The following is a 26,800-nucleotide window of genomic DNA, read 5'->3' on the forward strand; positions in this document are numbered from 1 at the left end:
ACCAGAATAAGACACCCAACCTTATTCAATATACTATAGATCATTTAAACTATTTACTTGAACCTGATCTGCTCTTATGTCTCTACATAAAATTCAAGTACTCATGTAATAGTCATGAATCTTATAGTTTATTAAATTTATTTTTAAAACGAAATAAGCAATTCATATATTCAATACAACTTTCTTAAATCAAACTTCAATAACAACTTTATTAATTTATAGAATAAGTTTTGTTTACAAACCACGAGTTTTTGATCATAAAATCTAACATGAGAATATTATGTAATCCAAAAAAACTTTCATTTAAAGCTTTCTTTATAATATCTCTTTGAGATTCAAATAAAGAATAGCCTAACCAAAATTAAACTTAGCTCAACTCAACTGAGATTCAGATGTATTAGCAACCAAAAAATTTATAGTTCCCTTATTATTTGGAACACTTTTTTTTTATTAAAAAAATAAATAAATAAAATAAACCTAAGCACTCATAAAGAGCCGGTTAGACACCCATTGCCTATATCATCAGGAAATCTAATTATAATGATCATTAAATTTGAAACTAGAAAAGAAATAGCGCAGTCTACCAAAGATGATGTAATCGATAAGCCATGAACGACAAGTCGTACCACGGAGAAACAGAAGTGTGTGCTACATTAACATCTCAGAAGAACCATAAAACATTAACCTGTCCAACTGTGGCCGCTCCACTCCAAGTCCAAGGCAAAACCTCGCTTTGAAGAAGAATGAACATTTCACTCTTGCAAATTAGGTCCCTAACGTAAGTCATTTTTCCTATTTCTTTTTTAATTTGGAACAGAATCTTACAACAAACTGTGATATTTCAAATTTAACTTGGCTTCTTCTTCCTGTTCCTCTGGGATTTTTCTGGTGGGGGTGATTTATGGAAAAGGATTGTGTATCAGGTTCCATGGTAAAAACTGTACACAGCAGATTAACTAATGTTGACGACGCAGGTAATGTAATGTCTTGGCACTGAAATGTGATAGAAAAGTAAAGACATGACCTCGCGCATCAACTGGATATTTTCCAAAGAACCAAAACGAAAGCAGCTGTGCATAACCAAACATTGAACACAGCTGCACTGGCACCTGCAATAAGAAATAATACTGTGAGCTGCTTACCAACACTAACATTTTGTGAATGGAAATGTGATGCACAAAAAGAAGCTCAAGAGCTAAGAAGGTAATGATGCCGGCATCTACTTGCTTACATATTATGCTATCTTCATTTCTTGCTCTTAGTTCTGATTCCCTCAACCTTAAAAAGTTCTTGAATATTTCCTAATTTCATACATAATTGAAGAAATGGACACTAGATCCTTGTTTAGAGCAGAGCCACCAACGATCCGCTTTATACAATCCGAGAGTCTTGTGTAATAAAGCAGGAGTTGAGTCAAAGCCGCCCTTAGGATTTCCATTCCACACAAGAAATTACTGAAAGAAGTGATGACATCTTTGTGCATCAACTCGATTGCAGCTTTCCATCTGCTCGCAAAGTCTTTTACAAGGGGCTCTACTTCAGCCACAGTAATTGGTCGGTCGGGATTCGAACTTAGGTCCTCCGCTAAAAAAGATATTTTCTCTATAAGTTCATTGCTTAAAAAACCAACAAAGTGACCAGAAGTCAAAATAAAATTTTGTTCAAGCACTTACAGCCACGGGTTTTAACGAACTTGATAAGTTGGCTGAAATGCTCTGCTAAGAGTTCTTCCTGCATGAAGGCATTATATCTTTAGACGACTCGCAAAGAATGACAAGCCATTCTAGGACATTATATTTTTGCAAAAAATAATAAAAATAAAAAAGAAAGGAATGTTGATATCTTTTGATGGGTGCAGATTTTAGCCAACGTAAAATTATAATACAGACTAGTGGTATCATCTCACAAGAATTTTCGATCACCAATTTTTTTCATTCAATTAGAAGGCAAAGTGTCAAAACAATAAGAATACAACAGCGTGAAGGTTAAGCCATTTTAGCAATAAACTGCAGCTGCAATCAAATATTAATACCAATAATGCAATTATGTGTTTTAAAATAAAAACCATTCTAGGTCATCATAATCAGCAAGTTACTTGCCACAAACAAGGCTGTGTTGCTCTTCAGCAGATCCTCGAAGTGCACCAGAATTTTCCCACCCTCTGGACCAGCTTCCTGAAATCAATAAAATTTCTCATTGAAGGATCTCCGTAGAGCCATAAACAAACTCATGTGCTGCCCCGGCTGAAGGGAAAAACTGAATAAATAATCTTGTCCAAGAAGTTCTTTCTATTTCTCAATGAGGGGTTCAAAATTATGAGAAGACCATTTCTTTACAATGAACTCTTGGAAACATCATTCTTCTTTTCTAAAAAGAAACAAAGTGTGACTGCAGATTTAATAGAAAAAAGACTGCACGCCATAATGAGGATAGGTTACGCTCTTGGGATCTGTCCTTCTAGCTTTTGTGAAATTATAGATTGACATTACCTACTGAATTTCTATTTCATTGATTTTATTAGACGAAGAGAGACCTTGAGAGCCGATCCCTACCTTCAAGACGGAAATTGTCATATCGTAGTTATTTATAAGAAACACTGTCTGTGATTTAGCTTTTGAAAAGGTTTTGGCAAGCTTGATAAGCAAATCGTCAATTGCCATTCTTAGCCGCTCCAAGTTCAAATCAAGCTGCAAACATGGCATTTTATATACAGATAATTAGGCAATGAAAACCTGGAGAGGGGGAGGGGGGTTGTGCTCTGACCTACCTGCCCATCTCCATATTCGACATTCAGATGGATAAGTGAAGCTGTAAACTCAGCGTATCGCCTCATGACATAGTGAGGATGCACATCATCTTCCCACAATGTCTTTACATTTGCATTCCTCAGACTGCTGAGGTGCATGTCAAATACCATCTTAAAACGAGGCCAAAGAGCAATATTAACCTGCTCAGGATAATCCAACAACCAGGTTATGTAGTTCATAAGCAAGCGATACAATTATCATCATCCATCTTTGGATATCAAAGAAATATAACATTTAAACAATTATGTTCAAAATTCTCCCTTCCTTCGATTTTCAAACCAGCAAATTAGTTTCACATTTATTCTAGTCCTTCTCGAAAGCTCGCACCCGGAGGACGTTCTCAATCAAAAAGCCCACATAAACTGTAGGGGCCATCAACTAACACCATCGAGATTAATGGAACTGATATCTAGAAAGTTAAGCAGAAGTATAAACTCGCCAAGAAACACAAACCTTGTCTAAATATGAATCCAAGCAAGGTATACGCCGCCGTGACATGATAAGCTGGACATATAAGCAATTTCAGCCAATGGATGTATCATACGTAACAGAAGATGCAACCAAGTGAACGAGGATGTAGATGTGTTGCAAGATGTTCAACACGTTGGAAAGCAGAGAAAAGATCAAATAGAAAACTGAGTATGGAGATCTTTTTCTTTTTTTAATTAAGAAAACAGAATATGCTAAAAATAAATGTCATAACCAAGTTGCATAAGCAGGCTTTTTCTAAAACAAGTATCTGATGTATCCAGACAAGTTATGTAACTCTAAAAACTAGTCAATGATTGTGGGCATCTCAATTCTCACGTATTTCATCTTATTTAAAAAAATATATATAATAAAATAAAAATAAAATGGTAACTCTTTAAAGGTTAAAAAATAGTACATAATTATCAAGATGAAGGCATGCTCCTAAATTTGAAAAGATGTCAACTTGATAAGTGAATTTAAATAATTAGAAAATTCAGAAATGATCTAAATCATAAGCTCCACCTTGACATATCTTCCTACCAATATTTTCTAATTAGGGCTTCTGCCTATTATTGAATTAAACATAGAAGCCTAACAGCAATTCTTTAGTTTACCCATATAATTAGCACCAGACCAAACTAAGATAATGTACCTGATGCTGATGAATGATCAGAATCATGAGCATTAGACCAATTGCATCATAACTGTTCGGGAGAATTGAATTGAAGTGTTCGTCAATGACAGCAAAAGGACCTGATTACTCGAGAACGAATGTCAGATCATGTTAACCTCACCAAATCACTATAATAACTGAAAATAAAACATCTTCCACTCAATATCTTTTCCTTAGAAGAAAAGTCAGAACTTGTGCGATATGCTTGGCCAGAGCTTCCACACAAATTGACTCTAGGAACATATATAGTTGAATTAGAGAGAGAGAAAGAGAGAGAGAGAGAGAAGGAGAGAGGGAAATGCTTTTGTATTCATATGCATAATAGATTTGAAGAAAAAAAAAGGCAATATAAGACCAATGGCACAACTTTATTGAAAGGTGAAAACTCGTAATAAAAGATTCAAACTCATATTGGCAACTTAACGTCTGTATAGATAAGTTAACTGACAATAAGCCAAGGATTCTATCATAGTTACCTGCAAAGATCTCATAAAACATTGATTCTTCCCCAAAAAAATCATCACAAAAATTATACCTGTGAAGTAAAACAAATTAATAAACATAATCGACAAACTTGATAAAATAACATTCTGAAGATAATAAACCAAGGAAGAGTAAACTGTGAAGTACTCAGACGTAGCAGTGTCCATTAGAAGCTTATGCATGCTCCTAAAGAGAACTTCGTAAGGATACTTAATTGAACTGGCTTCGGCAATATGTGGAATCAGTGCAGGTTCGTCAACTTCCTGAATAGAGTTTACACACTTATATATAGATGTTATTTATCACATGTGAATGTACCCAAACTCATTTGTTCTAAGTTCAAAGTAGTGTAAAAGAAACAATATATTAGTGAGAAAAGGGGGAAACCCCAAAAACAAAAGGTATTACAAAAGGGAGCACCAATTACCGACTAAAAAGGATAAATTAAAATGAGCGAAAGGGTGTTTTGTTTTTACACTAAGAAAAAGTAGTAGACAAAACAAGTAGTCTCTAAACTTTATCAAAGTAGTTCTTTAATAAAAGATGATTATTTAAAGCATCTATTTATAATACATCAAAATTAAAGTGCAATCTAACAACAGAAACAGAAAATAAAGGCTAAATTACAAATTTCAAATTTGTGTCTAATTAGCCTATTCTAACAGGTCCCTAAAATTTTAAAAGTATTTTAGTAAATCCCAAAAGTTTCAATTTTGAATTTAGTAGGTCTTTGACCGATTTGACATCTTTTAAAATTCACGTATCATTAGACAAAATAATTTGAACGTTTTGGGTCATATTATACACAAAATCCTCCATTAATTTTGAAAATGTAGTGCATGTCAAGATTTAAAATAGAAATTTCAAGGACTTATCATACACTTTTTAAATTTTTGGACCTATTAGACACTACCTTAGAAGTTCAAGGACTAAATTTGTAATTTAACCAAAAATAAATGCACAACTTTACATAAACAAATTCATGGTTAACAAGACTAAGCTACTAGTTCAAACAAGAATGAAGAATTGAAGAACTACGAGAAAAAATAAGTCACAAGTTAGATTCAAACAAGAGTGAGTGAACAACGTGATCAAGGAGGTTACAAGAAATAAGAGAGTAATAAAACCTTTAGTATCTTTATTCTATCACCAAGAGCAAAGACAGCAGATCGGTTCTTCAGTGGTTCCCTTCCTCTCAAGAAAAGACCTGAACTTCTAGCCTCAACCCCAATCAGATCACTAGATGTCGCTATGTCTAGCTGCAATTTCTCTAATGCCTGTATGTAGGCACGGAAATGTGCACCCAAAACCTGAAAAACATAAATATTAGTTTTAATATATCAATAGCTCAATACTCCTTAGATAAATGATTTTTCTCGTAAAAACAGAAAACAATTTTTACTGATGCATAAAAACTTGTCATGCTGACTGTTGAAAAGCAATTATGTAAAGACCAAAAATATGCATGGTGAGTAATCATATGAAAGAGATCAAAAACTAATTATTGTTGGACCCAAGAATACTCCAAATCATTTATTCTTAGGTTAAATAGGCAATGGAATAATGTCGACGTAATGCCACATTAATTTTAAAATAAGACGTGGCATAGACTTGAAGCATGCAGAAGATTTGTTCTCTGTATTATGTTCCAGTATCTTGAATAAATAAGTTATTATCACCCCTTGGACCATTTTTTGTTCTTATGGTGTGTTACATCTATCACAAGAGATATCATAGCAGCCTAGTCAATTCCATGCTCACAAAAGCTTAGCCGGGAATAAGTGATAATTAGAGAGAGTGAAAAGCGAGGTATATAGAAACCAATACATGATCTTCTTCTTCGGCCAGGAATATAGAAACCAATGTAAAAATTTCTGCCGGGAATAAGTGACAAGCACGTTTTCCTCTCCCATGTATAGATTCCTTTTAGAGGAACGTGAAGAATTCATTCCCAATCATTACCACTTTTTATATATTTTTTCTCTACCTGTTTATGAGTTCCACAATAATTTAAGAATATGTTTGCAATGAATATCTAAGTGCTTGATTGGGAATGAATTCTTGATTGGATCACTTCAATGTTATGTTATTTTTTAGTGCTCTGGGGTGGATGAACTACTTCTTGAAACTCTAGGATGCCTGGAAGGTCTGAAGTATTCATATGGTCTCATTGCCTCTATGGTGGTACAACTACTGACAAAGTCTGACTGAGAAATTCATTGAGTTCTCATGTCCAACAGGCAATATATTGTTAACATAGTCTGAAGACTTGCATCATGCCAGCGTCAGTGATTTGGAACTCCCAGGTCAAAATAAATCAAGATAACCATGAATATCCATACTTCGAAACGACTCAAAATAATAGTCGCACAAAATTTCCGAGTAATATATTGTCCAAGGATTTGAATTGGCATGTCTTCCTCTTCCACAAGGGTTCATGTAATTAATTAAGCATGCATACCATTACAAAAATAAATGATTTCTTCAACAATTACCTTGTTCATTGTATCAATATATGCTGTCCGAACCTCATTATAAACTTCTTTGCTATGATCTTTGAGGAAAGAAATGACATACCTACATTATCAATTTATCATTAAGGTAGCAGAATCTGAAAAGGTATTATATGATTTTAGATAAGGTATTCAATGATAAACGTTGGGTAGACAAAAAATATGCAAAATCATAGAATAATATTGAATTTCATAGATGAAAACTAACTGGGGAAGGAATAAATAGATCATTGTCGAGGCACACACTGATCACTACTTCATTGTGCATAGAAGGCACTTATAAATAAAACAACAATCAATGAATAAACCAACTACTGATACAAGTAACGCATGAAAATATTCAACATGTAATAGCATAGCTTCTGAATCTGCTCTCTAAATTAGATATAGAAAAAGGCAAAGATCCGAATTTCTATATCAGACTGGAAAATGGCAACAGAATTTTCTTCTGCAATGATCAGTTGAATGGTAGGGAGGTCCACAAAATCTATTTACAATATTTGCACACCCCTGATTTGTTAAAGCCAGGGCAGGATACTGGCAGTTGGCAGACATGTAAGATGAGTGGGAGCAAATTGTAAAACTCAACTTCAATGGAACCTTTATGAGAAGGAGGAGAGAAGTGGTGTCCTCTTAGCACAATGTTTTACTACAGCAGGCCTTCAATACACACGATAGAAGAAATGGAAGATTGAGGAAATAGGGCACTTGTGCCATAAACTCTGCCAGATATATTTTTCTAATAAAAAAACATTTCATTAATAGATAAAATAAGGGGAAACCTCAACACGTAGACGTAATTACAAGAAAGCTCTCTAATTGGAAAGAAAAAAAAAAAAAAGAGATAAACTATAATGAGTATATGGATGCTTAGATTTATACCAAAGAAACGCATTAGATAGAACCAAATTCATGAACCTTTCAAAAGGAGAGTAGGAATCCCTAAATAAACGACCATTACGTTCACCCCAAAAAGTCCAGCATGCACAATACCAACCAATTTTTTTTTTTAAAACTACCAAAAGGATGTCTCACTACTAAAGAAGCAAGAAGATTGGATATAGAATTAGGACAAGTCATAGTCCAGCCAAAAGCTTCCAAAATAACATTCCAGAAGCGAGTTGGAAAAGATCAATCAGCAAATAAGTGAGATGGAGATTCCACAGGTTGGCGGCATATGTGGCACCAAGAACGGCAGAGATGCATATAAGGTATCCACCTTCGTAACCTATAAGTGGTATTAATAGCACCAAGGTAAGCTTCCAAAGGAAAATCTAGACCTTTTTTGGATAGTGATCCTTCCAAACAATAGAGTAAAGATCCTTCCTAGGAGAATCAATCGAACCCACCAATTCTGCCAAGAGAGATTAAACGCTAAAAGTTGATGCGGGATCAATAGGCCAAGTCCAAGTATCACATGTAAGGCAGATTCTAGCCGAGTATAAGTGATGAGATAAAGTAGTCTATTAAGAAGTCTCCAAATCATTAAGATTACGACTAAAATGCAGATCCCATGAAGTTGATCCATCAATCCACACATCAGCCACAGTATCATCAGGGTTGAGAGCAAGACAAAAAAGACAGAGGAATGCAGTAGAAATAATACCACAACTAAGCCACGAACCTTTCCCAAAAGAAGTAGAAGAGCCATTACCAATGCAACGTTGAACACAATTAGCGGCCGAGCTAATAGTCTAACAAAATAAATCTCCAAGGGAATTCAAAGAACCCCGATAACTAGATGCCGGCCAAACTTTGTCAGTCATATAATGTTTAGCCACAATTAATGGCCACCATAGAACATCTCACTCAGTAAGGAAACGCCAAATCCACATAGCCAAAAGTGCTAGGTTACAATCCTAAATTCTGCTAAATCAGCCTAAAGGTTTGCCAAATCAACTTTACTTCTTTTTTGTAGAAGTGCAGAAGCTGCTCCAATTGTCAGATTCTTCTTTTGGACTCACTCTTATTGCACAAACATGGCATATCGCATCCCAAAGTGAATCCATATTAATTTTCTCCCCCAACTACATGCATGACAAGTGATGGAAAGGCAGAAATCCTAGAGCATTAGCTAGGTCTTTAAAATCTGAAACTTGTGTCATACAGTTGAAAATAGGGGAGTTTTTCCCGGGGGGCCTTTTTGTCTCTTACCAATGCCCTAGGGTTTCCTACTGTTCTATTTATATGTGTAGTCTCCCTGTATTGTCTGTATCGTGGTTTTTTCTCTCTGTTATAGAGTTTTCCACATAAACTGTTGTGTGCCTCTCTTCTCTTTCTCTTCTATTGCTTTTCATCATGGTATCAGAGCATGGAGATGAAACTCTGGCCACCATTGAGGAAAACCAAACAGGAGAATCACAAGTGCCATCTGGCGACAATAATGGCACCACAACCACCAATATAGCCACTATCGTATAGAATGGTACTTCCAAACAGTTCTACCTCATCTTCAGAGATCAACCCAACCAGGAGGACAGGCAACTGACTGGATCGTCAACCAGCAGACCCAGCCAGCCGATTGGATCGGCAACCAGACGAACCCATGCGGCACGCCTCAGACAATCAGAAGCCGCGACGCACCTCAGACGATCGGAAGCAAGGTGTTTAGCGGCTTCTAGCTTCGTGCAAAACCATCCGCCCCGTAGACCTCGATGGACCTTCACACCGAGCCTTCCACGATCGAACGCCAGCCAGTTGGCGATTTCCAACCCGACCCATCCGACTTTCAACCGGTTGGAGCCTTCTGGACCAACCCTGCCACGCACGTGGACCCCCTTAGCCGTGACCCAACCGATTCCAGCTGCAGTACTTCGATCCCCGCTGCTGTCTGTACCCAATCTCAATTGAAGTCCATTGATCCCAGCCATGGTTACTGCTCAGCGCCGACCGTGATTCCATTCCAGCCGAGCTTGGGTTGCAGTCTCAGTCAACAGGTTCCTATGGTGGCAGATTTGAAGTGGGGGAATCATCACCTTATCTTGGACAGACACTTGACTATATGCACCCAAGAACGCAAGGCAATACAGTACCCAATGAGATCCAGGAATAATTCACCCAACTTCAACTTCAGCTTAAACAACAAAACGAGTCTATTCAATAACTGATAGCCGCCCTCGGAGAAGCACTTGGGAAGACCTCGGGTATTCAATCAGATTTCCCTTCTAACCTACCGACATACTCCGAAAATATGGTAACCTCTTTCCCTACTTTACCTACAGCAAATTTATTGTTTGTGTCTATGGGAAACTCTACAGGTTTTATTGTTGGGGAAAAATTGAATAGTCAAAATTACTTTTCTTGGTCACAATCTATCAAGATGGCCCTCAAGGGTCGTCATAAATTTGGGTACTTAACGGGTGAAATACCCAAACCAAGATCAAGTGACCCTCAAGAATGTATCTTAAAGGGGGAGGATTCTTTACTCCAATCTTTGTTAGTAGGTAACATGGAACCTCGGATAGAAAACCCCTACTATATGCTACTACTGCTCGAGACATCTGGGATGCCGTTCAGAAGTTGTATTCCAAACGACAGAATGCCTCCCGGCTCTACACCTTACACAAGCAAGTTCGTGAATCAAACAAGGAACGATGGATGTAACAGCCTACTTCACTAAATTGTCGTTACTGTGGCAAGAGATGGACCTATGTCGTGAGATGGTTTGGGATTGTCCTTGCAGAGGAGTGCAACGCTTCAAGTCTGAAGAAACCGATCGGGTCTAGGATTTACTTGCAGGCCTAAATTCTAAGTTCGATGTCGTACGGAGTCGAATCCTGGGCCATCGTCCAATACCGTCCATCATGGAAGTTTGTTCTGAGATTCGTCTAGAGGAAGACAGGTCTAGTGCCATGAACAATTTATTGATCTCTTTGACAGATTCCGCTGCGTTTAAAACATCTGGTCCTATTAATGATAAACAGAATAGTAAGCCTCCCCCAGTATGTGAACACTGCAAGAAACCTTGGCACACCAAAGATCAGTGCTGAAAGTTGCATGGTCATCCGCCTAATAGTAGACGACGTCAGTCAGGGTCTGGACGAGCGTTAGTAGGTGAATTAGCTAATGGCAGCTCTCAACCTTAGAATCAGGGAACTAGTCTGAATGACTCCAGTGCTGTGGGTGTCAGTGCGATTGCCCAGTCAAGTACGACTTAATCCTTTGGTCTTATGAGTGTTAATGGTAGCAAGTCCTGGATTCGAGATTCGGGAGCTACAGATCACTTAAGTGGCTCTTCTGACCAGTTTATTTCATATTGTCCAAGTGCTGATAATGAGAGAATCAGAATTGCAGATGGATCCTTTGCTCCTGTGGCAGGAAAGGGTCATCTCTCTCCTTTTAAGGGTTTAACCTTACAAGATGTGTTGCAGGTTCCAAAATTTCTTATAATTTATTATTTGTTAGTAAGATTATGAGAGATCTGGGGTGTCAGGCTGTTGTTTTTCAGGATCTGAGCTCGGGGATGACGATTGGCACTGCCCGGCATGATAGGAGGCTCTATTTCCTTAATGCAGATACTTTTTCTAGGTCATGTGATAGAACTAGTTTGCTTTCATCTTGTTTTTCTACTTCCGAAAAAGATTACATGTTATGTCATTTCCGTCTCCGGCATCCGAGTTTTCAATATATGAAATATCTATTTCCCCATCTGTTTCATAATATTGATATTTCTGGTCTGACTTGTGATGTGTGTATTCAGGCTAAACAGTATCATGTCTCATTGAGAACTCAACCATATAAGATGTCTAAACCGTTCACTCTTATCCATAGTGATATCTGGGGTCCTTCACCCATCACTACCTCTACTGGCAAACGCTGGTTTGTGACGTTGATTGATGATCACACTCGGTTTACCTGGGTGTTCCTTCTCACTAATAAGTCCGAGGTCTCATCAGTATTTCAATAGTTTTATACCACTGTGGGAACCCAGTTCAATACAAAAATTGTCATCCTTCGGAGTGATAACGGTTGTGAGTTTTTCAATGTCTTTTCGGGAAATTTTAGCCTCTAAGGGAATTGTTCATCAATGTTCGTGTGCGTACACTCTTCAATAGAATGGGGTGGCTGAGCCAAAAAATCGTCATCTCGTTGAGGTCGCTCGCTCTCTTATGTTGTCCACTTCCCTCCCGTCCTACTTGTGGGAGGATGCTATCTTAACGGCAGCCCACCTAATAAACCGAATGCCTTCCCATGTCTTAAAGTTTCACACTCCTCTGGAGTGTTTCAAGGAGTTCTACCCCAATAACTACCTTGTTCCTGATGTCCCTCTTCAGGTGTTTGGGTGTGTCGTGTTTGTCCATGCCCATGGTCCTAATTGCACTAAATTCACCCCACGCGCTCAGAAATGTGTCTTTATTGGGTATCCTCTTCATCAACGTGGGTACAAATGTTATCACCCGTCCTCACGAAAATACTTTTGTCTCGATGGATATTACTTTCCTTGAAGATCAACCTTTTTTTCCCATTAGTCGTCTTCAAGAGGAGAGTACTAGTGAAGAGACTAATTGGAGTCCGAGTTCATTGCGTTATCTGAACCTGGGATTATTCTTCCTGGGTTTGAACCTGGGAATGTTCGTCCTGAGTTTGTCATGGATATTGACAAGACTATCCTTCCGACCAAACAAGTTCCATGGATAACATACTATAGGAAGAATCTCAGAAAAGAAATAGTGTCGCCTGTTACTTCTCTGGCTCCGGTCCATGAGTTAGACCCAACATCAGTTCCAGGTACTGGTATTCCTACCTCTAGTAATAATGATGTTTGTGTTGAAAATGTGAAAGCAGAGAAATCATCGACAGTACCGATGATTGTGCCAAGGACACCTTATGCGATGAAGATGTGGTTGCAAACGATGATAGTTTCGAAAAAACTACTCCAGCAGATGATACTTTTGAGGGTGAATGTGCAAAAAGGTTCCTCAGAGATAAGACTCTTAAGTAGAAGGCTAAATGTGGTGGAGAGTCAGATGGAAACTGCAGTACTTGGGATCGAGTCACCCTTCCTAAAGGACACAAGACAGTTGGGTGCAAGTGGGTGTTTACAATAAAATACAAGCCTGATGGAACGATGGATAGGTACAAGGCGAGATTGGTTGCCAAAGGCTTTACTCAAACCTTCGGAATAGATTACTCCAAGACTTTCTCCCCAGTGGCAAAGTTAAATACTGTCCGCATCCTTCTATCAGTAGCAGTTAACAGAGACTAGCCCCTCCATCAACTTGATGTAAAAAATGTCTTTCTAAATGGAGAATTAGAAGAAGTTTACATGAGTCCCCCCGGGGTTCAAGAGTCAGTTCAATCACCGAGTTTGTAAGCTAAGGAAATCCTTGTATGGGTTGAAGCAATCTCCAAGAGCTTGGTTTGATAGATTCACTACCTTGGTGAAATCTCAAGGGTATAGTCAAGGGCATTCAGATCACACTCTGTTTACAAAAAGGTCATTATCAGGGAAAATTGCGATCCTTATTGTGTATGTGGATAACATTGTCATATCGGGTGATGATGCCACAGAGATTGTCAGGCCAAAGAGGAGAATGGCTGAGGAGTTCGAAATTAAAGACCTTGGAAAATTGAGGTATTTCCTCGGAATGGAAGTGGCTCGATCGAAAGAAGGGATTTCAGTTTCTCCCGTTATCCTTTTGTGATCTACAGTGATGCTTCTAAGAAGGGTTTGGGTTGTGTGCTTATGCAGCAAGGTAAAGTGGTTGCCTATGCCTCCCGCCAGTTGAAAAACCATGAGCGAAACTATCCTACTCACGACTTGGAACTGGCAGCGATGGTGTTTGCCCTAAAGATCTGGAGGCACTACTTGTATGGGGAAAAGATCCAGGTTTTCACCGACCACAAGAGTCTGAAATACTTCTTCACCCAGAAAGAGTTAAACATGAGGCAACGCAGGTAGCTCGAGTTAGTAAAGGATTACGACTGTGAGATCCTCTACCACCCAGGTAAGGCGAATATGGTAGCCAATGCCTTCAGTCGGAAGACCACTCATTCGGCTGCCTTGATCACTAAGCAGGTTCAGTTGTGTAAGGATCTGGAGCGAGCAGAGATTGCGGTGGCAGTAGGGGAAGTCACTTCGTAGCTAGCTCAGTTAACAGTGCAACCAACCTTGAGACAAAGGATTATTGTTGCACAGCAGGGTGATCCGGACCTGGTTCAGAAATGTCATCAGGTAGGGTCGGGCCAGGCCAGTGAATTTTCTGTGTCGGTGGACCAAGGCCTTCTGTATCAAGGACGGTTATGCGTTCCAGCAGATGATGGCCTAAAGGGGGAATTGTTGGCAGAAGCTCACAACTCTCCATTCTCAATGCACCTAGGTAGTACCAAAATGTATCAAGATTTGAAACGGTATTACTGGTGGCCCAATATGAAAAGGGAGATAGCTGACTATGTCAGCAAATGTTTAGTCTGTCTACAGGTGAAGGCCCCAAGGCAGAAGATAGCAGGCTTGCTACAGCCACTGGATGTGCCAGAATAGAAGTGGGAATGCATGTCCATGGATTTCATTACGGGTTTGCCCAGGACAGCGGAAGGTTTCTCAGTGATTTGGGTTGTGATAGACAGACTCACCAAGGTGATGTATTTTATTCCAGGAAAGCCCACGTACGCAGTGAGTAAGTGGGCTCAGCTATATATGAAGAAGATAGTAAGATTGCACGATGTGCCAATGTCAATTGTGTCCAACAGGGACCCTTGTTTCACCTCCAGTTTTTGGAAGAGCCTCCAGCCTTAGGGACGCGGTTAAACTTCAGTACAGTCTTCCACCCTCAAACTGATGGGCAAACAGAACGCTTGAATCAGACGTTGGAGGACATGTTGCGCACTTGTGCATTGGAGTTTTCAGGGAGTTGGGACTCCCACTTGCATCTGGCAAAGTTTGCTTATAATAATAGCTATCAGGCTACCATTAGCATGTCGCCATTTGAAGCTCTTTATAGTAGTGGTTGCAAGTCTCCAGTTTGCTGGGGTGAGATTAGGGAGAGGAAACTGGTGGGAACTGAGTTAGTGGAGTTGACAAATGAAGCCATGCAGAAGATCAGGGCTCAAATGCTAGCCGTGCAAAGTAGACAGAAAAGTTACGCTAATGTTAGGAGTAAAGATCTAGTTCGAGGCAGGTGACAAAGTGTTCCTGAAAGTGGTGCCAATGAAGGGTGTCCTGAGATTCAGAAAGAAGGGTAAGCTAAGTCCGCGTTTTGTAGGGCCATTCGAGATCTTGGAGCAAGCCAACCCTGTGGCTTACCGTTTGGCTTTGCCACCGTCTCTTTCTACGGTCCATAATGTTTTCATGTCTCCATGCTGAGGAAGTATTTAACGGACCCGTCTCATGTGGTGGACTTTGAGCCCTTGCAGCTGAATGAAAACTTAAGTTACGAAGAGAAGCCTGCGCAAATTGTGGCCAGGGAGATGAAAGTTTTGCACAACAGGGAGATGCCACTAGTGAAGGTACTATGGCAGAATCATCAGTTTGAGGAAGCAACTTGGGAGTGAGAGGACGAGATGAGAACACTGCATCTAGAGCTCTTCTAAGACTAGAACTTTCGAGGACGAAAGTTTCTTAAGGAGGGAAGGTTGTAACGCCCTGAAATCTAGGTAAGATCTAAATTAATTCGTGCAATTGATCCTTTCTTTTATTTAAAGGCCAAAGTTTAGCTTTTTTTATATATATATATTTTAGTAGTGGTTGGTGTTTTTGGGAAAAGGAGTTGGGGGTTATATTTATCTATTTAGTTGTTTATATCTATTCACTTTTGGGTTGTTTTACCTTTTCCTAAAAAGAAGTAGGGTTAAGGGTTTGGTATTTTTTAAATTGGGTGACCTCGGGAAGCGTGCAATAGAGAAAAAAAAAAGAATCTTCTTCTTCTTCTTTTCCTCCCAGCCGCCGCCGCCCCTCCAAATTTTTCTATTCTTCCCAACTGATCTCCTTCTTCCAGCCGCGCAAGGAGTCCGCTGCAGGCCCAGTCACTCGCAGCTGCACTTCGTCTTCGTCCGACGTCCGCCCCAGTCCCAGTCGCGCCTCCGTTCGTTCGACGACTGCCACGCGTCAGGCTGTTCCGTCCCCTTAGTTCCGTGCATCCCGCTTTAGGTTCAAGTTGCTCGCACTCGGCTTCCGTCTCCTCCAGCCGCGCCCTGCCAAGTTTGCCAGCCGCCAGCCCAGTCCAAGCGCCGTCCGCCAGCCCTGACGCAGACAGTTCCGATTGTCGTCGGATCGGGGTTGGTTCTGCTCAACCATCCAGTTTGGGGGTGAGTTTCGGGTTCTTTTGGTAACCCTTTGTCATCGGCTATTTTGGGCCAAAGCTATCCTTACCCCAAAAATTTTTTCTTCTTTTGGTGGTTGATTTCAGAATCTAGTAGTGGTGAAGGAGACTACTAGGCAAAGTGAAAGTTCGTTGGGGTAGTTCGGTATCCTTAGGTACGTGGACGCAGTTTCAACGCTTTTGTAGGTTGGGTTATGCTACTGTGTTTTGTGTCAAACTGTTGTTTTATTTGTGTGGCTAGGTTGGACCTTTTTTTGGGGTGTTGGGAGATTGTTCGAGTGTGTGAGTTTCATTGCTTTCGTGCTTGCATTGAATTGCTCATTGGTTCAAACTTAGGTAAGTGGTTTATTACCGGTTTGCCCTCAATCCCAAGCATGTGTTACGTATTGGTTCCTCAGTTGGAATGCAATATTTTGATAGGCCTGCTGGTCAGATGAAAATTTTGAAAGCTTACGCTTATGTCACCGTATGTCAATGTTGTATGTCGTTGCAAAGTTTGATGGATGGATAAATTGTGAACTGTTAGATGATCTTGGCATGATTTATGACCTTGTTTGCATGTATATGTCTGTTTGAGATTCCAGTGACTGTTAGTGTTAACATTGGGCTATGCACATCGCATGTTGTGAGCCTTTGGGCCTCACCCTATGCTTATGTACGGTGTCCTTTTGGGATCACCACTTATGTTTATACTTGTGACCTCTGGGGTCACTACTTATGAAAGCGTGCCTTCGGGTTCGCCCCTTATGCCTATGCCATGCCTACACCTATGATTCCCTTGTGCACTTCAGTCCAATGGAAAGACTAACAGATCACTGAGTGGACCTAGTAGTGGGCCGCTTATTGAGTATACTTTTATACTCATCCTTTTTTTTCATGTTTTTCAGGTAAGGGCAACGATAGACCGGCGCATGACAAGAGAGATCCATAACCTGGCCATTTGGACGGTTTACTGCTTCCGCACTCAGGTTTCATGTACTAGAGTCTGGTTTAGGAGTTAGGCGTTTTAAAATCTTATGAAATATTCATTGATTTTATTTATTGATTTATTTAATTGTTATTCATTTTAAAGTTGGGTTAGGGGTACCCAGAATGGTATAATTTTTTTTTTTTAGGTTTTCTCACCTTTGCTTATTTGAGCATTATTTAATTAAACAAAAATTTTATCTCTTTTATTGTATTATTCGTTTGAGAAAATGTATTGCCAAGTCTATGCATGCATAAAGTAGCGTCCTAGAAACATATTAGAAATTTGGGTCGTTACAAGACCAGACATATCTTACGCTGTTAGTGCAATCAGTCAGTTTATGCAAGCTCCTTACGAAGAACATATGAAGGTTGTGGAACGTATCCTGAGATATTTGAAAACTACTCCCGATAAGGGGTTGATGTTCAGGAACTCTGAAAAACGGTGCATTGAGGCTTATACGGAAGCTGATTGGACAAGTTCTGTTGTGGACAAAAAGTCAACATTTGGGTATTGTACCTTCATGTTGGGTAATCTTGTTACTTGGAGAAGTAAGAAACAAGGGGTTTGTTGTCAGAAGCAGTGCGGGGGCAAAGTACAGGGCCATGAGTCTAGGAATATGTGAAGGGATCTGGCTGAAAAAGGTCCTAACAGATCTCAATCAAGACAGTGATCTCCGAATGAAACTCTATTGTGACAATAAAGCCGCAATAAGCATCACAAACAATCCAGTGCAACATGACAGAACAAAATACATGGAAATTGATAGACATTTCATCAGAGAAAAGCTAGACAGTGGCAACATTTGTATTCTCTACATTCCCTCCAATACATTTGTATTCTCTACATTCCCTCCAATGAACAAATCACAAATATTCTCACAAAAGGGCTTCCTCATACAAAACTTTGATTTTTGTGTTAGTAAGTTGGGTCTTACTGATATCTATGCATGTTGAAAATAAGGGAGTTTTGCCCTAGAGGCGTTTTTGTCTTTTACCAGTACCCTAGGATTTCCTACTATTCTATTTATATGTGTAGTCTCCCTGTATTGTTTATATCAAAAAATTGATAAGAAACCTTCTATATCGTGGTTTTTTCTCCCTGTTATAGGATTTTCCACATAAATTATTGTGTGCCCCTCTTCTCTTTCACTTTCACTTCTATTGCTTTTCATCACATACTAATGGTCTTGAAGAGTGGCTCCTCCATAACTTTTTGTTGGTACTGGATTAAAGAACAAGCTCAAGACTTCACAGGTCATTGTGGCTGGTGTTATCTTTGGCAAGTCTGGCCACTCTTGGAGACCGTTGTCTTGATGGTGATAGGTACATGGAATCATTTTCCCTCCAGACAAAGAAGAATACGTTATTGATAGAATCAGATTCCTTCCATCTACAAAGGTTATTTCAATTAAGTCATTTTATGGTCATAATTGTTTTCTGACACGAGTCAATTGAAAATTTTTCTTCGTGGTTTCTTTGCTGGGAAGTACCCCTATCCTCCCCTGTTCTGTAATACATCATCTTATAATGTTAGCTCTTCCCTTGAAAAATATAAATACTGTAAGTTATTGGAAAATTAATATTCTGAATATCTGCTTATTCCATATTTGGCAGTCTTTTCATCAGACTACAATGAAAAGGCGTGTGGAAAGTGCAAAATTTTAGACTTACTTGTACTTCAAAAGAACACTCTGTTGAAGGATCTGAATATTTGTCTTGGGTTTTCTCAAAGCATGTAGTTTCTGGACAAGGAAGTCATAGACCTGAAAAACAATAACATAGACAAAATGCATATAACAGCCCATCAAAATAACAAAAAAGAAACAAAAATTCTATAAACTGTACATATGCACTCAAATTAGAGTTTTAGCTGCACCAACGTTAAATGACCAGTGGATACTGGAACAAAATTCAGAACTTTCTGCCAAAGAAAAGTGAGTTTTACCTTTGACGTTCACAAAATAAAACCAACATAGTAAACAGTAACATATTCCTTAATTCAAAATTTATAATGTATTGTTTAATCAATGGTGACCACATCTTTCATCTCTAATATGAGATAATCGAGACATCAATCTCATCTGAGCGTCATCGATTTTAATGATGCATAAATCCAAATAGGCATACATGACCAAACAAACTTCCAGAAGTACAAGGGAATGGTAAGACCTTGTCAGTTTTCACTCATGTTACATTCCTAATCTGTCGATTATGTTACATGCCTAAACACTACGTGACTGAGAACTCACAATTTCATTCTTAAACATATTAGAAATTAGATAACAGGAAGAGGAGAAAAATTTTATACTGTTCCTGAACTGCCAAAGTCATCTCTGGTGTTAAAAAAGCTACTCGCAGTAAAGCTGGAAGGTGGTTTCAAATTAAATGGCTTTTCTACTTATTTAATTTAACTACTACTGTACTACAGAGTCCTGTGAATGAGGTTGGAGTAGATAACATACTACTTCATAAATATCCCTAAGAAAACACATACTAACATATATGTCCAAAGGAATACAGCCGCTATGAGACAGAGAACAACCTTAGACACTGCTTTCTGTCGGAGTTTTTCAAGCTCAGGTTGTACATCCTTTAGTGCTTTGGAATTTTTTATCATTGGATCCACTTCCACGACCACCAGTTTCTTACTTAGAATCTCAAGAGTTCTCAAATATTCATCATTCACCTGAAGAAAGAAACAAAGGTTCACTGGAACATCCAACATAGGCATTTCAATGATAAAAAGAGAAGGAAACATGAAGAAATTCCAAATTATGCACCACAAATTATGCACGGACAAGCCAAATTGAAGAACTTAGCTCCTTTCTATTAGAATGAGTGAAATTTATTCATTACTACTCAAAGTATATATATTTTTTAAATTGGACAAAAAAAACAGAACAAACTGAATAAGAACAATATACAGGAGAAACTTCAAAAAATAAGAGGTGTCCAAAAGCAAATTTAGAGCAAGAACAATAAGAAAATGAGTAACAAACAATTCCAAGCTTTAAATGGGAGTGAAGTGTACAGATACCGACAATACCTCTCCATCAACAATTATGTCTATCATCCTTGGAGGGACAATGATCTCTTCAACAAACTTTGCCAATTTTGATTCCGCCACCTGAATAAGAATATAAAGACTACCACATGAGAAAAAAATGATGGAGTAGGAAGACGAAATAGTGATGTATGTACTATGCTGAGTTAAAATAAAGAGCAAAACTAAACAAAGATGCCATTCATTTTTTCAAAAGAAAGCAAATGCTACAGGAATTCACATGAAGTCTCACTTACAGAAGCATTAAAAAGAAAGAGGAAAGAAAAGAAACTTTCAGGAATCCATAAATGCATTTACTGAGTTAAAACAATGAGCAAACTAGATGAACATGCAACTTTCTTTTCAAAAGAAACCAACTGCTACATGCATTCACATGAATTCTCACTTACAGAAGTATTAAAGAGAAAGAAGGAAGAAAAAAGGAACTTTTCAGGACCCCATAAATGCATTTACTGAACCCCCTCATATTTCAGGTCCCATAAACAACTTTTCTTATAAGAAAAATTGATCATTTTGTAGATGATATGAAATTACAAAAGGGGAGGAAAGCTAAGCCCAAAAAGGTCTCATTAACAACTTCTAGAGTACACAATGACAAAGCGCATACTATTCTGAAAACAATATGCTCGTCACCACCTGAAAAGAAATGCCAAGAATCGAAAGGATTTCTAAAATAAACTGAGGAACACCGTAATATCACAGATAAAAAACTTGAGCATCTCCTGTTCCTTCATGGCAAGTGTTAAGTTGTGGTAAGTTTCTCAAGAAACATGTTTTGTTAAAATGTAGAAAATTCAAGAAAAAGGAATATAAGTGAATATCATTTCACACTACTACTAATTATGTTTTGTTCGCTTAATGAAACTAAATCAATGACAGTCGTATTGATGAATAAACAAAGTTGCTAAAAACTTGTTATGTGAGATAAAAAGAAAAAGAAAACACTTGAAGTCTGGAACTACTACTCAAAATCAATGCCAAATGCATAGTGCTCATGTAATTAGTTAACTTAAATTTACTCTTATTATCAAAATATGACCAACTAATGTTATCAGAATATGATAGTTAAGAAGTCCAAAATGCCATAATAAAATTATCACAGTACCTTAATTTCACTTCCTCCTATGTCTTGGCATTTTATATGATCTAGTAATACTTCTAAATCACAAAAATCTCTTTAAAGCTTGTGGAAAATAAGAATGTGTCTGATACGTTGCTAAATTAAACAACAATGGATAGTGCAAGTAAGCATGCCATTGTAATGCCTATTGAAATCCAAAGACTTATTTTTTCAGCTTTTTCAAATTACTAATGCAATGAAGTTTCTTCATCCAATCATGAATACCTTGCGATTCTTGAGCTTCAGACCCATATCCATTGACTTCTCCTGCAGGACCTTAATGTCTGCACTAATAGAACCAATTTCAGCCTGAAATGTTTTAAGAAAATATATATATTAGAAATCATGATGAACTCCTTAAAGATGATATAAATCAACAAATGAAATAAAACTCAAGTAGGTCAGTGTAATTCCATAAGCATTCAAATTTGAGAAAGACAGCTTAAAGTCCCATAGTATATCATCTAATGAGGATTGAAAATCATCCTGAGGAATCAGATACAAACTAAAGAAAACAGGAATCGGATAGAAATTCAGACTTCAGAGAAGATATAACGACACAAAATGATGCTTCATGCTAATACAAGCAGATTGTTACACTTCACTGAAAAAGTTTGATATTACTGGGGTGCGAGAACAGCAGTTGAAGTACCTGGAAACCACTGAGAAGAGTTTCCATCTGTGATAAAATGTTATCGCAGTCACGAATTTGTTCATGAAGCGAGACTAAGTTATCACTTTCTTTAATATATTCCTGCAATGTTTGAACAATTCAAAGTGAGCACTTAATACTGGAACTCTTTCTTCAACAACTTTTCGTTGATACATGAAAAGGAAGAACCCCCAGTACTAGAATTAATGAACCACAAACATATGTGTGCATATTAGGAATAGTGTACACAGGTTTATATGTAAGACCAATCTAATTCAACTAGATAGAGCTTAAGTTTTTAATTTTAAGATAAGAAGCAATATAATGAGAATAGATAGCATGCAGAGAAAAAGGGGAAATAAAAATATCCTCCACTTGCATGGTCAAAGAAGATAAAGATCTCTGCGAGTGCTAATAATCATAAAAAGAGAACAATTACGATTATATGGCTAACAATACCATCTCGGCCCATGAAAACTGTAAAGCCACCAATCATACATACTTATAAATGCAGGGGCAAGAAGGTAAATATAGAAGAAATAGGAAATTAGAAAACAGAATCTGCAGAGAGTTTGTTAGAGCTAGGGACCATTTGAGGTAGGGAGAACAATTTTAAAAGGGGGTGTGACAGGAGGGTGAGGGCATCTTTTGGAACATTAGGCAAGGAATTGCTGAGGAGAGGATCCAGCCTCTGGAATGCTGGAGATTGTCTAGTTATATTCACTTTCTGTTCTTCGAGAGTTTTTCTTTCCTTGATTGTACTGATTTTCCCTAAAAAGCATATAAATAAAATTACCAGAGTAGAACTCTCTTCTTTGGGATTTGTGGGGTCTGTGCATTGAATTTTTTGCAGGGTTGAAGATTCCTAACAAAAACAAACATAGATCATGGAATTCTAAACCAACCAAGAACCCAAAATTATGCTTAGCATCCAGCTTGTCCTATTGAGCAAATCAACTACTCCCAACATGCTGCATCATAAATCTTTAAGGCTGTCTGAAAATTAAAATATTAATGAGAGCAAAAGAAAGTAATAGCCAAAGCACTCTCGCGGCACCAGAGTACAAATTGATGTCTACAACTGTTGATTATGGAAAATCTCCTCCTACCTTGTACATATGATTTTATTCCCTGTAATTAGGTTTTATTTTTATTCTTACCTTATGTACAATTTTTTACTGTTATAGGTTTTTCCATACTTAGCTATCATAGTTGTATAATAAGGGGTGCTCCCTCTTGTAAAATTATCACAAGAAATAAAAAGAAAGAGTTATGTATTTCAACATGGTATCAGAACCATCTCTTTGAATCTTTTCTATTGGTTTCACGTCCGAAACCCTAGAAAAGAAAAAACAGAACGTTGAAATCTCAAACATACCGTTTTCTTTGAAGCAGTACATCGGATTCTTTGGAGCTTCACATCCGAAGCAAATTCGTACTCCAACTCTCACGAACGGCTGGTACTAATCGAAGCATTCCCGGCCCAAAACACATTCTTCGATCGACGACCACGAAGCTCGTTCATCAACCAAAAGTCGTCAACTATGGCTCAAAGTCGTCGACCATGGGTGCCGATTCTCGTAAGCGTCGTCTCCGTTCGTGGGTGGCCGCTGATCGTGGATGCAGAGTGGCGATCGACTGCTGAACCAGGTCGGATCGTGTTAAGGAAGATCGTGACGAAGTCGAGCAGGCTTTAAACCTAATCGGGTCTGTAAGTTTTGTCAGCCTGATCGGGTCGGGTCTGGAGCAGCTCTTTGGAACCGGATCTGGAGCAACGTTTTCCGGTTTTTTGTTAACCTAATCGGGTCGATAAACCGGGTCTGGAGCATTTTTCGTTTTTTTTTTTTAAACCTACTCGGGTCGATAAACCGGGTCTGGAGAGGTTTTTTATAAGTTTTCATTTTTATTTTCCCCTATTTCATCCTTAATTTCTTGTTTTGTCAATCATCTATTTTTCTAAGGCATCCATAAATTCTAACAATACTGAAGGGACCATTCTTCCAATCACTAATCACAAATTAAATGGAAGGAATTATCTACATTGGTCACAATGGAAGGAATTATCTACATTGGTCACAATCAGTCATGATGTTCATATGTGGGAAAGGAAAGGAAGACTACCTGTCAAGCAAAATTCCTATCCCAAACCAAACTGATCAAAGATACAAGACATGGAAAGCGGAAAATAATATGGTTATGTCATGGCTAATCAACTCCATGACAACAGAGATTGGTGAAGGATTTTTACATTTCTCAACTGCAAGCAAAATTTGGGAAGCAACCCGTGAAACTTATTCTGACCAAGAAAATACTGCAGTCATTTGAAATTGAAGGAAAAATCCATGAGCTACGGCAAGGGGATATGCAAGTCACACTCAACTATCTCGCCTTTGGCAGCAACTGGATGTTTTTGAAAGCCATAAGTGGGAGTGCACTGCAGATGAAGCTACATTCAAAAAGATAGTTGAAAAGAAACGAGTGTTCAAATTCCTGCTTGGGCTTAATAAAGAACTCGATGAGGTACGTGGTGTTATTAAACCATTACCTAACATCAGAGAAGTGTTTGCAGAAGTACAAAGAGAAGAAAGTAGGAAGAAACTAATGTTAGGAGTGGCTGCAAGCTCTGAATCTAAAGGATCAGCCTTACTTGCTCGAAACCTTGGTAATGAGGTACGTACAAATACTCAAGATAACCGTTACAATCGAAACCAGAACTACACAGGAATTGAAAATCGGCAATGAAAACCAAGACCATGGTGTGAACACTGTAAAAAAACCATGACACACTAAAGAAGTGTGTTGGGATATTCATGGAAAATCTCCAGATTGGAAGCCCAACAAAGGTGCAGGAGACAGACGTGGAAAGGCATATCAAGCAAGTACATCATCAGAAGGTAACGTCAACCCTGAATATAATGTATTTACTAAGGAGTAGTTGGACCTTCTCCAAAAATTATTCAGCCAACCGAAACCTACTCAAAAGACATCAGAAACCAGCGTAGCAACAATGGCACAATCAGGTAACTTTCTTTGGGCTCTTAATGCAACCAAAGAAAATTGTAGTACTTGGATTATTGACTCTGGTGCATCAGATCACATGACAGGTGACATCTCACTTTTAACTAACTACACACACTATAACAGTCAAATTACTGTAAAGATTGCCAATGGTACCTATTCTAAAGTAATAGGAATTGGTAACGTGTTTGTATCTAAAGATCTAGTAATAGAGAATGTGTTGCATGTCCCAAATCTTAAATGCAATCTTCTTTCCATAAGCAAACTAACGTCCATGAAAAACTGCAGTGCAACATTCTACTCACATAATTGCATATTTCAGGATTTGAATTCGGGGAAGATGATTAGCAATGCTAAGTAAACCTCCGGTCTCTACATACTAAATGCTCTTAAGCCACAAGTCAAGGAGTTAGGTCTTAGCAAATCTCGTTTTATTTCTAAAGACTATTATGATAATGCATCTAGTACATCTAATTTTGTTGTCTCTAAAGATAATTATGTTAGTACATCTACTTTTGTTGCTTCTAAAGACAATTATGATAGTACAATAATGTTATGGCATAATCGTTTGGGATATCCCAATTTTCTATATTAGAAACGAATGTTTCCAGATATTTTCAATAAAAGTTCTCAGGTGTTTCAATGTGAGTCTTGTGAAATGGCAAAGTTGGCTCGATCCTCATATCCGGTAACCGCATATAAACCCTCTTATCCATTTTCTATGATGCATAGTGATGTTTAGGGATCTAGTAGAGTTCATAATGTAATAGGAGCTAAATGGTTTGTTTCATTTATCGATGATCACACTAGACTTACTTGGGTATTTTTAATGAAAGAAAAATTTGAAGTTACTTCCATATTCCAGAATATGTTTGTCATGATTCTCAATCTCTTTAACACTAAAATCCAAATCCTTCACACTGACAATGCTAAGGATTATTTTAACACTTCCTTAAAAAAAAAATTTAAACGAAAAGGGTATTGCCCACATGAGTACATGTCCTAACACTCCTCAGCAAAACGGAATTGCGGAGAGAAAAAACAGACATCTCCTAGAAGTTTCTAGAACTTTAATGTGTCATGCCAACATTAAAAATATTTGTGTCACCCCCCATTGTTTTTGGGGAGAAGCGGTTCTAACAGCCACCTACCTTATTAATATTATGCCCTCTCGAATATTAGGCTTCAAAACCCCCTTACAAAAACTTAAGGAAGTATTTCCTCATGTTAGATTATTTTCTCAAGTCCCTTTAAAAATATTTGGTTGCACAGTTTTTTTCCAAGATCATAGACCCAATAGAAGTAAGTTAGATCCTAAGGCAATAAAATGCATCTTTCTCGGCTATGCTCCAAGCCAAAAGGGATACAAATGCTATTCACCAACTACAAAAAAGTTCTATGCATCCATGGATGTAACCTTCTTTGAAACCCAACCTTACTTCAAAAAGCAAGACACCACTGAACCCTCCACCCTCATAAAAAACGAAAAACGAAGGAAAACGAAGGAAACCAAAAACTAGATCTCATTGAAGAGAGCGCTCCGTATGTTCCTTATATACATGAAATAGATATTCCCAATCAAGGCCCACCAGAAAGTAGGAAAGATCCTATAGTCTATACTAGAAGGAAGAACACACTTGAACATACACCAGTACTCAATCAAAATCCAACCGAAATACAGGAAAATCATGTCTCCAACTCCACAGCTGAAACTCCTACTGAAGACATTGATCTTCCCATTGCAAAACAGAAAGGGGTAAGAACCTGTACGAT

The 26,800-nt window shown here is 38.2% G+C and overlaps 1 protein-coding gene across 3 annotated transcripts in view; it reads right to left on the reverse strand.

The window, feature by feature from the left end:
* Positions 1-581: 581 nt before the first annotated feature.
* POK (Vps52 / Sac2 family) overlaps positions 582-26,800 on the reverse strand; it is a 31,316-nt gene continuing 5,097 nt past the window's right edge. The window contains exons 6-23 of one of the 3 annotated variants that reach the window (XR_005481243.2): positions 22,010-22,111; positions 21,583-21,666; positions 20,220-20,300; positions 19,716-19,859; positions 18,845-18,936; positions 6,930-7,011; positions 5,562-5,744; positions 4,582-4,697; positions 4,428-4,486; positions 3,931-4,031; positions 3,261-3,311; positions 2,768-2,947; positions 2,553-2,687; positions 2,100-2,174; positions 1,674-1,731; positions 1,232-1,584; positions 1,025-1,109; positions 582-938 (exon numbers count right to left, since the gene is read on the reverse strand). Coding sequence is in view for 1 of the 3 variants with exons in the window: in XM_039028457.2 (XP_038884385.1) it covers positions 1,280-1,584; positions 1,674-1,731; positions 2,100-2,174; positions 2,553-2,687; positions 2,768-2,947; positions 3,261-3,311; positions 3,931-4,031; positions 4,428-4,486; positions 4,582-4,697; positions 5,562-5,744; positions 6,930-7,011; positions 18,845-18,936; positions 19,716-19,859; positions 20,220-20,300; positions 21,583-21,666; positions 22,010-22,111 (1,848 nt within the window). In the remaining 2 variants the exon portion in view is untranslated. Of the gene's footprint in view, positions 1,110-1,231; positions 1,585-1,673; positions 1,732-2,095; positions 2,175-2,552; positions 2,688-2,767; positions 2,948-3,260; positions 3,312-3,930; positions 4,032-4,427; positions 4,487-4,581; positions 4,698-5,561; positions 5,745-6,929; positions 7,012-18,844; positions 18,937-19,715; positions 19,860-20,219; positions 20,301-21,582; positions 21,667-22,009; positions 22,112-26,800 lie in introns of all 3 variants that reach the window. The other 2 variants (XR_016529040.1, XM_039028457.2) reach the window with 2 other exon arrangements.

The sequence above is a fragment of the Benincasa hispida genome, chromosome 4 (genome assembly GCF_027475165.1).
Source record: "Benincasa hispida cultivar pf3 chromosome 4, pf3_genome.v1.1, whole genome shotgun sequence".
Taxonomy (NCBI): domain Eukaryota; kingdom Viridiplantae; phylum Streptophyta; class Magnoliopsida; order Cucurbitales; family Cucurbitaceae; genus Benincasa; species Benincasa hispida.